Source organism: Zootermopsis nevadensis, unplaced genomic scaffold (genome assembly GCF_977971745.1).
Source record: "Zootermopsis nevadensis isolate Lab colony 2312 unplaced genomic scaffold, Znev_1.0 Znev_ptg000003l, whole genome shotgun sequence".
Taxonomy (NCBI): domain Eukaryota; kingdom Metazoa; phylum Arthropoda; class Insecta; order Blattodea; family Termopsidae; genus Zootermopsis; species Zootermopsis nevadensis.
In genome coordinates, this window is record NW_028259135.1 from 7,347,419 (window position 1) to 7,360,923 (window position 13,505).

General features: G+C 39.6%; 1 protein-coding gene across 2 annotated transcripts in view; it reads right to left on the bottom strand.

Moving 5' to 3' along the window:
- Nucleotides 1–314: 314 nt before the first annotated feature.
- Nucleotides 315–13,505, bottom strand: part of LOC110835665 (leucine-rich repeat and fibronectin type III domain-containing protein 1-like protein) — a 162,246-nt gene continuing 149,055 nt past the window's right edge. Inside the window, exons 2-3 of one of the 2 annotated variants that reach the window (XM_087341612.1) lie at nucleotides 3,648–3,776; nucleotides 315–1,517 (exon numbers count right to left, since the gene is read on the bottom strand). In XM_087341612.1, the coding sequence (XP_087197738.1) occupies nucleotides 464–1,517; nucleotides 3,648–3,776 (1,183 nt within the window). In that variant the 3' untranslated portion in view covers nucleotides 315–463. The remainder of the gene's footprint in view (nucleotides 1,518–3,647; nucleotides 3,777–13,505) is intronic. The other variant, XM_087341625.1, reaches the window with a different exon arrangement.

Below are 13,505 nucleotides of genomic sequence, written 5' to 3' on the forward strand. Positions count from 1 at the left end.
TCTTCTAAACTTGAAGCACTAGTACTTGGCATACTTTCGGCGCCATCACTAATTTTCTTCTGAATATTGTCCTTGCCTCTACTAAAGAAGGTTAAAAGGTTTTTCTGTGTGACCTTTTGTTTATCCATCTTGTAGGGTTTCAAATTTTACGAAAGAAATAATTTGTTTTCCGAAATTCCACAACACAATATTAAAAAAAACAATACGTGTCGTCGACAGGCGAGCTGACGCAATACTGGCATTCGGCGGCCGCGCACTTCGTCTATACTCGTCGCGTGCAGCGCCCAGCTCGCCGCTCGCCTCGCAACAGTGGGAATTCCCCGAATCATGTAGCGGTATAGTCGGGTGAAATCTTTCGCGGACCGGCAATAAATTCTTGCGGCCCGGCGCCGGTCCGCGGACCACCGGTTGAAGACCATTGTTCTAGACGACATTATTCAAAACAAAAGTTGGATTTTGCGGTTCAGACACTTGATAAATGACTCTCCTCTTCCTCATTTAAGGCAGGGCCCTTAAGTACTGACGCACGAGACTTCCTCAAGTAACAAAACATCCCAACAGCCACGGTCGAAAGAACAATTAATAGAACAAAAAGGGCTAAAGACGTATAGAAATACTTTGATAATTTCGTATCCTGTTCCCGACTTGTTAAAATATCAGCAGACTCCTGCAGATTTTCGAATTTTGCATGCTTCTCCACTGGTGTTAATCCGTCACTAGTTACGTTACATTCGTCCACTTCATCGAAGTTATTTTCATCACACCCTTCTCTATCATAGACAGTCCATTTCCTGCCCTTAAACTTCGGAGGACTTGAACACGTCAATTTCAAGTGAACGCCGTTGTTACGACACCAGGAGTAAGTCGTGTTATACATAACACAGTCGCATAACCAAGGGTTGCCAATTAAATCACCAGCTCCAATTACGTGGACCAGTTGAGGCAACATTTCTATATTCAGAGTCCTCAGTCCATTATAGCTTAAATTCAGACGAATGATCTTAGGCGAAGAAGTGAAAATATCAGACTCCAAATCTCTCAAATTGTTATTACTTATATCAAGTACAGTTAGGAACCCGGTACCTAAAGGAGGCAGAATATCGATGACGTTATGAGAAATGTATAATTCTTGAAGATTTGGAAGACCGTGAAAACTTTCTGTTGGGATGTGACGCAGGTTACATGCAGACAGATGTAAAACACTTACAGAATCTGAGTAAAGAAAATAACCTTCTTCAGGGAGCATACCAAATCCGTTACCAGAGAGTGAGAGCCATTTGAGTGAAGGATTGCGAATAAAGGCATTTGGATCGATGTAGCTGAGATTGTTACTGGAGAGGTCCAGTGTCTGCAACCTGCTCTGGCCAACGAAAGCCTCCTCGTGGATGTCAATTATGCTGTTCCTAGATGCGTTCAGTTCTATGAGGGAGATAACTCCCATGTTCCTCAGCGAAGTCTTGCTCAGATATGGGAGGCCGTTCCCGGAAATATCCAGAATCTGAGTGTAGATGCCAAACCTGAAATTCATTATAGAATGGTTCCGGCTATAGTTTTGAATCTATGTAATTTAATACAGCTTAAGTGCAGTTGGTTTCGTTTGAATTTGTTTGCTGCTAACACCTGCAGACCCAGTCACCACGAATACGTCTGATTTTATTAAGAGGTCGACCAGCTGAGTTTATGTTGGCTCCTCGAGAAAAGCTCTACTTCAAGAGTTTGTCGAAATTAGGTTATGTTATCCCCGTTTACTTAAATTATATGCGTTATGTTATGCAACAATATAGACTTTATGGTCTTCATGTTTACCGTGCAACATATTCTTCTCGCAGAAATAAACTCAAAACAATTCCTGACCCAGACCGATGTCGGCACGGTGCAAGTGGAGAAAGTCCGAAGGCCAGAAAAGTGTTAACAATGACATGTGATTTATTGACTTAAACAGATGATTTTATTGGTTGAATGGGAATATTAACTGAACTCTTTAATTTAAACTTATTAAGTTATATTTATTCCGTATCTTAGAGATCTGAAATTGCTGTTGAAAATACTTTACTCATGAGTTCATCGGAGATATTCTAAAATTAATATCGTTTTCATTATTCCGTTTTGGATAGAATAAACAATATAAGCAGAAAGTCGATTATGTGATGAAATTAAACATTACAATATCTTTGAATGTCGAATAGACGATGGGAGGATTTTATCGAATTTGTACGGTGGTTTAGTGAGGCAAGATTGCATTTATGTGATGTAAATTAATGGACGAAGTTAAATTTCATAGCGAAATCAGAAACCTCAGGGTCGAAAGTCACAGCCCCAGACCACGAAGAGGTATGTGGGGTATGGAGATGAATCTCCGATTATCATAGCCCCAGACACTTGTTCCCTTGCTGTCTGTCGTTTTGAAAGAAAAATCCCACCATATTGGGTCGTCTGGCCCACGGTCAGTGGCGGATTTATCCCTATTTCCACACTTGCTTAGGGAAAGATAATCAGACTGAAATTTAGAAGGATGTCTTCTGGGTTGTAGCGCCGTGCAGTCTGGTGGAAGTTTACCGACATTTCAGAGGTCTCTGCAGCCTTGATTACCCGGGCGACATTGATAAACTGCCAGAATACACTACACTACAATCCAAAAGACCCCCATCTTCGTAATCTCAGCCGTGAAAACCTAAATCCCTTTTTAGATTAACGCCGTCACCTACCTTCAAAATACATGACACGGGAAATTGTATTTTTTATCTAATTAATGACATCTGGTGGCAAAAGAGACTATTGTGTTGTGCAGGTCACGTAGATTAAGAGATAAAAGATTCAATAAAATAATATATATATAGCAACTCGATCGATTTTAATAATAATATATTAAAATGAATTCTGTAGGTGATATAAACATTATACCGAAATACGTAAGATTAATACAATTTTCTTGTTAGCAGATGTTTACTTTAACCACAAATGTGTTTAAAATGCTTCTGGATAAGGAGCTTATTGCTATTATGTTGATTTGAAATCTTAATGTTAATAATTGCATTTGTCTCATACCATATCTTTTTACAGTATTTTAATGTGCAAAGTAAGCATGATTTACACAAAAATAATTCGTATTTTTACAGTAAATTAGTATTTAAAATATGTTAAAGTAAAGTGTGTTAAATAATTTATTTACACAAACTAATTAATATATTTACAGTAAAATAGTATCTAAAACATGTTATAGTAAAGTAGTATAGTAAAATAATTTATATACACAAATCAACTGGTATTTAAAATCATTTAAAAGAAAGAGCGCAAGCGAATTAGTTACAAAATCAATTCGTCTATTGGAAGCCATTCCTACTGGCTCGGTAATTTAAAACGATAATTTGTTCTCAGAAATTTATCGAGTCATCCGTCGTATTCAGCCACAATATTATTTTCCTAAACATCCCTGACGACAGTACCATTACACACACCTCAATAATGTAGCAGCCTTCACCAAATTACACGCTCTAAGGCGATAGCAAAATTGTATAGAACACGCGAAAAGCGGTCCAGAGGGAAGTGAATGGAGCCCAATCTTGGCAACGCTGTACTGGCGATTTAACAGCGCTTCCTGTGGCCTTGAAGTATGTAATTTGGCCGACTGAAGACGCCATTGCACCAACCTGTCATTCGGAATGGATGTCAGAAATGCAGAGGAACAGTTCGCTACCAAGGAAGACGGGCAGCTGCAACGCTCTGGACATTGAGCTCCGATCCTCAATGCGACGAGCACCAGAAGAACAAAGCAGTCCCTGAAATACAACATAGTGTCAGGCTATAAACGACACTGAGGCTTTTATGACTGTGGATGTGGCTCGTAGCTTCGGTAATATTTGAAGAACGGGCAGAGATAAGGCTTTTCTCCCTGACCCTCTAGTGATATTATCTGTTTTCTTTTTTTATCGTAAAGGTATTTGTGAGATAACAGAAATTGCGTACAGTGTGGAAGTGAAATTATAAAAAAATTCCACCGACTGCGTTCAAATAAAAATTTAAAATATGTTTTGAGTGAAATTGCACATGCCCAGACATGCTCTTTCCCTCGTCTTCCCTTTATACTGTGAAGTATCCCAAGCTCGTATTTACGTTGCGTTCACTGAAGCAGCAACTCCATCTAACGTGAGACTAACTTGAAAATCTTCTGATCGACAGCACAGGACATCATACGCAAATAAGTGATTGATTACTAACAAACCAACACGCGTCCATTTTTAAATCAGCATAAATTCTTAGAGCCACAGTACTTCAATTTGGACACTTCAAGCTGAAATGTCATCCTGATATCCACGAACTCTGTGTAAGATTCTGTTCTGACTTTGGAGGGACCTAATACAATTGTATTCTGGCATAATGCATTTCGAATCTTGGCCGGGTTATCATCCATCCTAAAGGACATGTTTTGTGGTTTTACTCAGTCTTTTCATTAAAATTCCGGGATAATATCTTGAAAGACGGCAGGAACATATTTCATTTAGACTATACATCATTAAACAATCAATATCATTTGAAGTTGTGGCTTGCACTGAGCTGACTTATTCTAATCACGGCGAATTTCTTAATCAGCTGAAGATCCATGAATAAGATCACGAAAAATATGGTCAAAACAGCTACGAAACTAGGACATAAGAATATACCATGAATTAAGCGAACAAAGGTCCATAGATTGTGAAGTATTTGATAAGACAGATGTGTGAAGTAGTGGCACCCCAACGTTGACATTTGTATTATAAATATCACTTATTTGATAAGAGTGAGTTAGCAGAAGATAACAGAATGAGCTGTGTTTATTTTCTCCGTCCACAATCCAACGATTCGAACGACAGACATCCTCACATGTGTACCGACTGCAGAGTTAGTTTTTGTACAGTGTCCCTTAATCCAACGCGGATTCGACGATACGCGTACAAGTAAATGCGACCACTTATTTGCGTCATGAGGAAAGTTCAGTTATACTTGTTCCGCCGAACACACCGAGTAGAATCATACGAAAAATCCCACTTAATTAAAAAGCTGAAGCTGGTTTGGCTTTTGTGTGTACCTATTTTTGTAACCAGCTTGGGTGATTTATTTGGCACATGTAAGTGTCAACTGTAATCCAGCGGTTTCTTCCCCCCCCCCCCCCCGAGTCTTTCGTCCCCTCTGGGTCCCCGCAAACTGCATGTACCCCGCTGTCTCGGTCTCCGTATTTTACTGTTTCTGATATTGCTCCTGGACAGCATTATGGAATCAGAACGTAAATGTAAAAGTGATAATTAATTAAATGAAAGTTGTAAGGATGTGACACTGGAGGATTCCGCATAAGTTGTGTTGTAGTTTGTGCGCATTATTAGCGAACCAAATATTACGTCGAGTTTGCAATTTCCAGCCAAACTCTGACACCTATTTTTATATTTACTTATTTATTCGGGCAGAAGGCGCGTCCATATGGTATAACTAATTTTCTAGATGCCGGAAAGGTAAAAGGGGGAAGGGAAATGGAACCAATTTTTAAAACATAAAAGTCCAAGGCACGATCATAATCTCGCTCTGAATACAGACAGTGCACAACTGTAAACAAATGACATGCGCTGGTAGAGAATAATTTGAAAATAGAATGAGGACTTATTTTTATAGGTGAATAGTGTACAGTTTGTAAAAATAAAGTTTGTCCCGCTATACGCCATGTAGTCGTTTGGGGGGAGTGGAAGTATAGCTCCTCTCTTCCTTGACCTCGGCACTAGATGGGGTGAGTGGTCAGCATCACGCCTCGGCCGGCTTTACCCCCGGGAAAGGACCCCGGTACCCATTGTAGAGGAGGCTGGGTGGGCCCCAGAGCCGGTCTGGACGATTCGAACGACAGACATCCCCACATGTGTACCAAGTGCAGAGTTAGTTTTTGTACAGTATCCCTTCCTCCAACGCGGGTTCGACAATACGCGCAGAAGTAAATGCGACCACTTATTTGCGTCATGCGGAAAGTTCTATTATACTTGGTCCGCCGAACACACTTAGTAGAATCATACAAAAAATTTCACTACTGATTAAAACGCTGAAGATGATTTGGCTTTTGTGTGTTCGTATTTGTGTAACCAGATTGGGTGATTTATTTGGCACATGTAAGAGTCAACTGTAATCCAGCGGTTTCTTCCCCCCGCGTCTTTCACCCCCTTTGGGTCCAATAAACAGCATGCTTTTGCAAAGTGAAATATTTTTCTTTGTCAGTTCTTTACAAGAACAATGTAAAAAATATATTATGATATCAAACACGAATGAACAAATCTGAAGGAATCTTTCGCAAGTTACTTTACAAAGTAAATCATTCATCTTTTTTTGCAACAAAATTGCACGTGTATGCATTTCTTTTTCCGACATTCTTCTCACTCGGCACTAAAGAGGGAGGATATAAGGACGCACTTGAAGGACGTCGAATTTCGTGTCGTTAAGTGTGAATGATAAACGTGGAAAGAAGAAAGAAATGCAAAACTAACTTGAAAAGTCTCTGTGACCCCCGGACGTCGAATACGTCATCTCGTCTCAACACAAGTACAGGCAACTTTCGGGTTACGAACGAGTTCCGTTCCAAGACGTTGTTCGTTATGTGCATCTTCCATTTCTGAACTTTTACGATACGTATCGTATACGTTTCGATACTCGATCGGTTCACACCTTAGTGACGAGCTATGTCCAGCTGCTTCTGATCTATTTCTGTCCTTTAATGATGTCTAGTTTAGTTTCTGTACTAATACTGCGTCTTTTATTACTACCAATATCAGCATCAACACTTCTATTTCGCTTTGGACCCACGATTGTTCAAATTTTTAAAAGTATTTTTTCAACTCACCAAATACAGAATTACATTTGAACTTCTAAGATAACCCAGGCAAAATAAGTGACGATCCTATTATATTACAATAGGGGGAATCACCGATTTCTTTCCCACGAGAACACATTCTACGCTGCGTGGCATGTAAACCAAAGCGTCTTAACTGGCTAGAACACTTCAGCATAATTATCATATAGTTTTCTGATAATTATTGATATAAATACATTTTTTAAAACTTTATTTATTTAAATCTTACAAATATGTTCACTCCACTTTTGGTATTTCGTTTTATTAAAAACTCTATCTATTGGCGTCTTTAAGAAATGTTGAATGAATTGTGACTTTCGTTACAGCGAATGTTCGTAAATCGAAAGTTCATAAACCGAGAGTTGTCTGTAATTGAAATCCTGGAACACCAAACAAACGTTGAAAACCGAAGATACGGCACTCATTCCACCACCGCAAACAAAGATAAGACCACGAATCTATGGATTAGAGAAAGGCAAGCAAAGGAAGGAGTGGGGTTGTCCTACACAGAGTGGCGGGGTTAAGGAGAGTAAAAGGGAGAAGAACGGGTAGCTACAGCAACAATATAAGCATTTGCTTACAACGTTTTGTTGAAATAATACTTAATGATAAACCTTAGATCATACGTACAAACTCCATGGAGCCGAGTCCTTAGAGAGAAGCCAACAGTCAATCAGCTACTTAAGAAGATCACAACAATTTATGGAACCCGAAGGTTCACTACCGCGTTCACAAGAGCCCGCCACTGGTCTGTGTCCTGAGCCAGATTAATCCAGTCCATACCACCCCACCCCATTTTTCTGTGGTCCATTTTAATATTATCGTCCCACCTACGTCTAACCCTTCCTAGTGGTCTCTCTCCTTCTGTATGAATTTCTTCTCTCCCATGCGGGCTACATGCCCTGTCCATCTTATCCTCCTTGACTTGATCAGTTTAATTATATTTGGCGAGAAGTTGAAATTATGAAGCTCCTCATTATGCAACATTCTTCACCCTCCTTGAAATTCATCCACCTTCGGTCCGAATATTTTCTTCAACATCCTGTTCTCAAACACCCTCAGTCTTCGTTAGTCTTATAGTATCACAGACCAAGTTTGAAACCCATACAAAATTATAGGCAAAATTATAACTTTATACATTTCAGGTAACACTTTTTTTAGACAAAATAGGCGAAATGTTCTGAACTGAATGGTAGCAAAAATTACCTGAATTTATTCTGCTCCTGATTTCCTCATGGATCAAATTTTCCTTTGTTACTGTCGTTCCCAAATTCCTGAAATTTGCCAAATTTTCAAAGGTCCCTTTAGCTGACTTCATATTACGACCTTGACTATCATTTTGTTATTACGCATCCACACGTACTTAGTTTTCTCTTCGTTTACTTCCATACCAACTAATGTCAATTAGAGCTAGTGCTTTCCTTTATGGCAATTATGTTCCCCCCCATGAGAGTCACATCATCAGATCTGACCAGAAGGCGATGCGTCCCATTCAATTTCAGTCCCATTTGGTTTTCTCTTGGATCTTCGTAACTGCAAATCCTAAAGCAAACTTGAAAAGCAATGGCGAAAATGCTTTCGGATTATATTTTATCATGTCACATAATTTGTTTACAAAAAACATTACAATGATGTTCTTATTTACTCTGAATTTGCACTCATTTTAATCCCACACAATATTAAGTTATTCCAAGGCGAATTGAGCAAATGCGCCGCTTTCAAGGAAGATGTACCCCGTGTTGTCGAAAGCCCAACTGTAATGTACGAGGGTGAGTCAAATGAAAACCGTAAAACTGCGATAAAAATTCGAAATATCGCGCCATTGTCCTATAAGTTGGCAGACATGTTACCAATGCTATAAAGAGTATCCTATAGGTGGTAGTATAATGCAGACAAACATATCGCCATCACAGTGCCAATTTGAAAATGGCTGCTCCACTAGTTACGTGCACGAAAGAAGAACAACGTTCAGCAATTCGTTTTTTGATCATTGAAGATGTGAAACCGATTGAAGTTCATCGACGGATGAAGGTTCAGTATGGTGATGCATGCTTGTCACAACAGCAAGTTTACGAGTGGAGTAGGAAATTCAGAAATGGTGTGACGTCTGTGGCAGACTCTCCTCCCTCGGGTCAGGCGCACAGAGTTGTGACCCCTGAGTCTATTGCAGCAGACCTAGCCCCAAGTGATTACCACATGTTTGGGCCACTCAAAGAGGCGATGGGAGGAAAGAAGTTCCGCTCTGACGAAGAGGTACAGCAGGCGGTGCATGAGTGGTTGCGCAGACAACCACAAGAATTCTTTTCTAGAGGAATCCATACACTTCGTAAACGCTGGAGGGTCTGTATTGAACGAAATGGAGACTATGTAGAAAAATGATATAGTTGTGTACCGCTTTCATTCAATAAATTGTATTTAATTTTTTTTTACAGTTTTCATTTGACTCGCCCTCGTACGTATATTCTGCAATAACGCGCATGGTGCATATGAACTGCCGCAAAATTACCACAGACAGGCATGTAGTGTGTGATCATCATGGCGACCCGAAAGAGAAACATGGTTCATAGTGAATGGAAAAAATAATAAAAATCAAGGAGAAATTGCGACGGAGAGAAACAACAGTTGTTATTAACAGTATCGAAAGCAAGCCAAGAATGAATGTACCGTTGCTTGATAATTTCCACTACCGTATGTTTAGGAACACAATACATGATTCCCACTTCCAAAAAATAGAGTTCCAACCACCGCGAAAATCTAGGCATACTTTAAAAAGAAAAATACACTTTTATTGAGAAACAAAGTCTTCAGAAACGGTTGTAAAAAGAATATTATTTTAGAGGAGGAAATTACAATCAGAGAGCAAAGTTTCCATTGTGAGGGCAGACACTGTTATATCTCGTAAAAATGACGCAGTAACGATTAGAGGGGACGCCCTATATCGATTGTTGAGGAGTCGTGGGTTGGCACAAACATAGACGTCCAGGAAGGAAGTGCTAGCTGAGCGATAACGTCGTGGGTACCCATGTGAATGTGTCCTCGGTAATTTGACTTAACGTGTTCAATGTAGGAGCATTAACGGTTTGGTTCAAAATGCACAACTTCTAAAAAAGTCTTAATGTGCAACATAAACAGTTTGAGAATTCGGTAGTTGAAAAAAATATTTATCGACTTATCCCACGGCATGCATTAATTGCTTCAGATAACGCCCTCTACCACTGCAACCAGCCTGACAAAACACCCAGCTTTTGCACTCAAAAGCGACGTGATTTCGTGTTTTGTCAGCAGGGATGTGGTCAATCCTATCTCACTTCAGCTCAGTTCTTCGTCCTCTGTGTTGATGTGTTTCGCTACAGATTTTTATTTCGACCAAAACACTGGTTAACGCCGTAGGTCATTCGTTCATTAACTTGTGGGAAATGATTCGGGATATGCAGACGCCTTTCTGGGCGTCAGTGGATTCTCATATCCACAAAGTTGATGTCCGTAGTTATTAGAGTCCGGCTGAACGCGATTCTGTCTCAGGAAGTTTAATAGCTGAACTGAGAATAGGTGGAGTACAGAAACTTGATCACAACACAACCAGTTGTGGCTGCACATCAGTCATGTAAATAAATCACTTCCAGTGGTCCTTGGACCTAATAACTTGTTCTGCAATCTTTGCTTGATGCCCATGAAATGGATCAGGAGTGGTCATGTCCGTCTGTCTTCACAATTCAACTCGAGGATTCTTGAAATGTTTAGGATAATATTTAGTATGGACGTCATGCTATTTGGGGCTACCTTAAAATCGTACCTTTCAATTTTCTACGATCGTAATACCAACATGGCGGACGAAGGAACTTTTGAGGTGGGGTCGACACTAGCGCCACTTGCAACAGGACCATACAATGATGTGAATTTACACATCATTTGAAGATACTAAACTTTGAAAAATTAATTATTTACAATGTAAAATAACAACATGAATACTGTATGAAAGGAAAACTTATTCCATGTGATCAGAACTCGATCCTACAACCCCTAACGCGTGAGACTCAGAGATAAAACACCGTACGGTACATCCTTATTGATTTATATCACAAAAAAAGAAGGCATGAACACCACGTGATTTGTACAGTCTGAATATGAAGTTCCCTAAGCAAGGTAACTGGCATAATCTTTTATTAACAACTCAGAATTTGCAGAGAACGCATGTGCGTATTTCATCTTTCCAGTCTTGTTCACAGTCAGCTTGACCTGTGAAGTTCCTTGGTGTATCCGCCTACGTGTTTTTAAAACTTAGAATGGTTTTAAAGTTTAACCTTTGACTTATGAAAACTTCCTTATTTTCTTATTCGAAAATCTGCATGGTGCATTTTTGCGTCCAAAACTATAGCCGCTCAGTAATAGGAGCTTCGCTCCTTGGTAATCACTTGACTCTTTTCAGGGGTGTTAACGGCATGTAACTCCCGACAACTAGAAGCTTCCTTTATCGCTGAATATAATACTTTATTTATACACTATTTAATTATTTAAGAATAAATACAGATGTGCAGATGATAATACTTGGCTTTAGCCACAAGACGATGATCTCAGACTTGTATTGGGTTTGCGTGCGACTACCTCGAAAGTTTGTTGAAGAGTCCTCTCTCAACCTATTTAATGCGTAAGGTCCAGCAACATTATCTGCTGAGTGACAATGAACCATAAAGTCTAACTAACTTTCTACATATTTCCGCCATAAATGTTGAAGTATGACACTTGGGACTACAACCAATTCACGACAGTTTATTGCCCTGGTGTAAAATCACAAGACTCATGTGAACCGAAGGTCCTCGGACGTCTTTGTCCTAAATAGTTAGGTATATGCCATGAACTAGAAGTAAACATCCCAGTATTACCCTCGAAACACAACAACAAGTTAGAATTTTGAAACGAAAAGTAAAAAGAAATTCAGCCTAATAAAATAATAAAAGAACTAAGTGGTAGGACCAAATTACCTCAGCAGAAGATGTAATTTGGACCGTTACAAAACTTACGAATGTCATATTTGTCTGGTAAAGAGAGAAAAAAATCATAGCGTTTAAGCTGACGCCGTTAGTTTTCAAAAACGAGAAGTATCTACGTCACACATTTTCCTTTCTCTTGATTGGTTCTTCAAAACTGAAGACCAGCCCCTTACAATTTTAACGGGTGTGGTCTTTGGTGGAAATCCTTATTTGAAATTATGTGGCCCACGTGATTTCTAATAATTACTCTTAAGGACTATTTATATAAGATAGGAATCTAGCTTTGCGTATGTTCCTAAAATCTTACTTTACTTCTGTAACAATTAATGCCTAATAAATATATATATCAGGAAACAGGGAGTTTAAAAACATTGAAACAGAGAAGATTTTCGGTTGCAACGCTCGCAAAAAACAATTTTTTCCTTTACAAATTGCAGTTTCTTTCCACACGTGTTAGCTATTAACTGGACTCACCAACCTGGGTACCCAACCTTCTCCAAGAAATGAGTATATGTCTGACCTATATTTACAATGCCAGAGGCTTCTGAAGACAGCGCATTATGAGACGAACAACAGGAAAATCGTACTTGTGAGACCGCTCAAACCTCAGCACCGATGAGGACTGTATTACGAAGAAGCAAGATGACAGAACTAAAACAGGCATTCGATTCCTGAAGACCTTTTATCATCAATACTCAGTAAATTCTTAATCACAACAAATGACAGTCGCAATGGTCCTTCGAAGAGGAGTAATAACAAGACCGGAGGGCAGAAGGGAGTTGTCTACTGAGAATTGTTCCTGGATGCTCTTTATTATTATTAAGTGTTCTGTCTTACGACAGGTCCATTGCTCTGCCCAAAAAGAGCTCTCCAGTTGTCCCTATTCTCGGCTTCTCGCTTTAAAGGACCAACAAAGGGTGACCTTAATTTAGCCAACTCTTCAGGAACGCCACAGTTACAAAGCGGACTCCGCTGCAGAGGCCATCAATACGAACCTGAAGAAGGTCTCTTTTTCATCCCAGAGATGCATTCGCACTGTTGCTGCAAGTACACTGGTGTTCTGATACTTCACTTTAATCATAATTAACATAAAACAAAGCTGGAAATAAGCAGGCTAAACATAGCAGAGAGAAGTGTAGCAAACTTAGTGAAAATGTTTTCATATATGTCCCTGCTTCAACCAAGTTATAGAAAAAACTTATGTTCTTTACTTTTTCGTGACACGCACAACCTCCGGCTGACAGCTCGAGTGATATTAGAACCGTGTTCTCCAGAAAAAAAATCTAGAACTTCACAGTCACACAAACATGCTAGGTCAACCACGACAACTTCTTTATTCCTCTAAAAGAATTAAATAAAACAAACTTTGTTAATTACATCACGCGGTCCACAGTGAATGAATCCTCTACAGCCAGAACAGCATCGCGCGTCCTCAGGAGAGTAACTCCGTTGTTAACATCACCAAGGCGGTGGAGTCAGTAAGTGCCCCTGAAACGTCTGTAAACTTCTACTACAAAGCACGAAGCTAAAAGCCAGAAGACAGCCATCTTTGTAGCTGTCGCCGCGAGAACCTGAGATCCTACGTTCAATAATCGTTATTTGACACGGGTTAAACTTCGCCCATCACGCAGAGCGAAAGAAGATGAATTAAAGATACAATATTG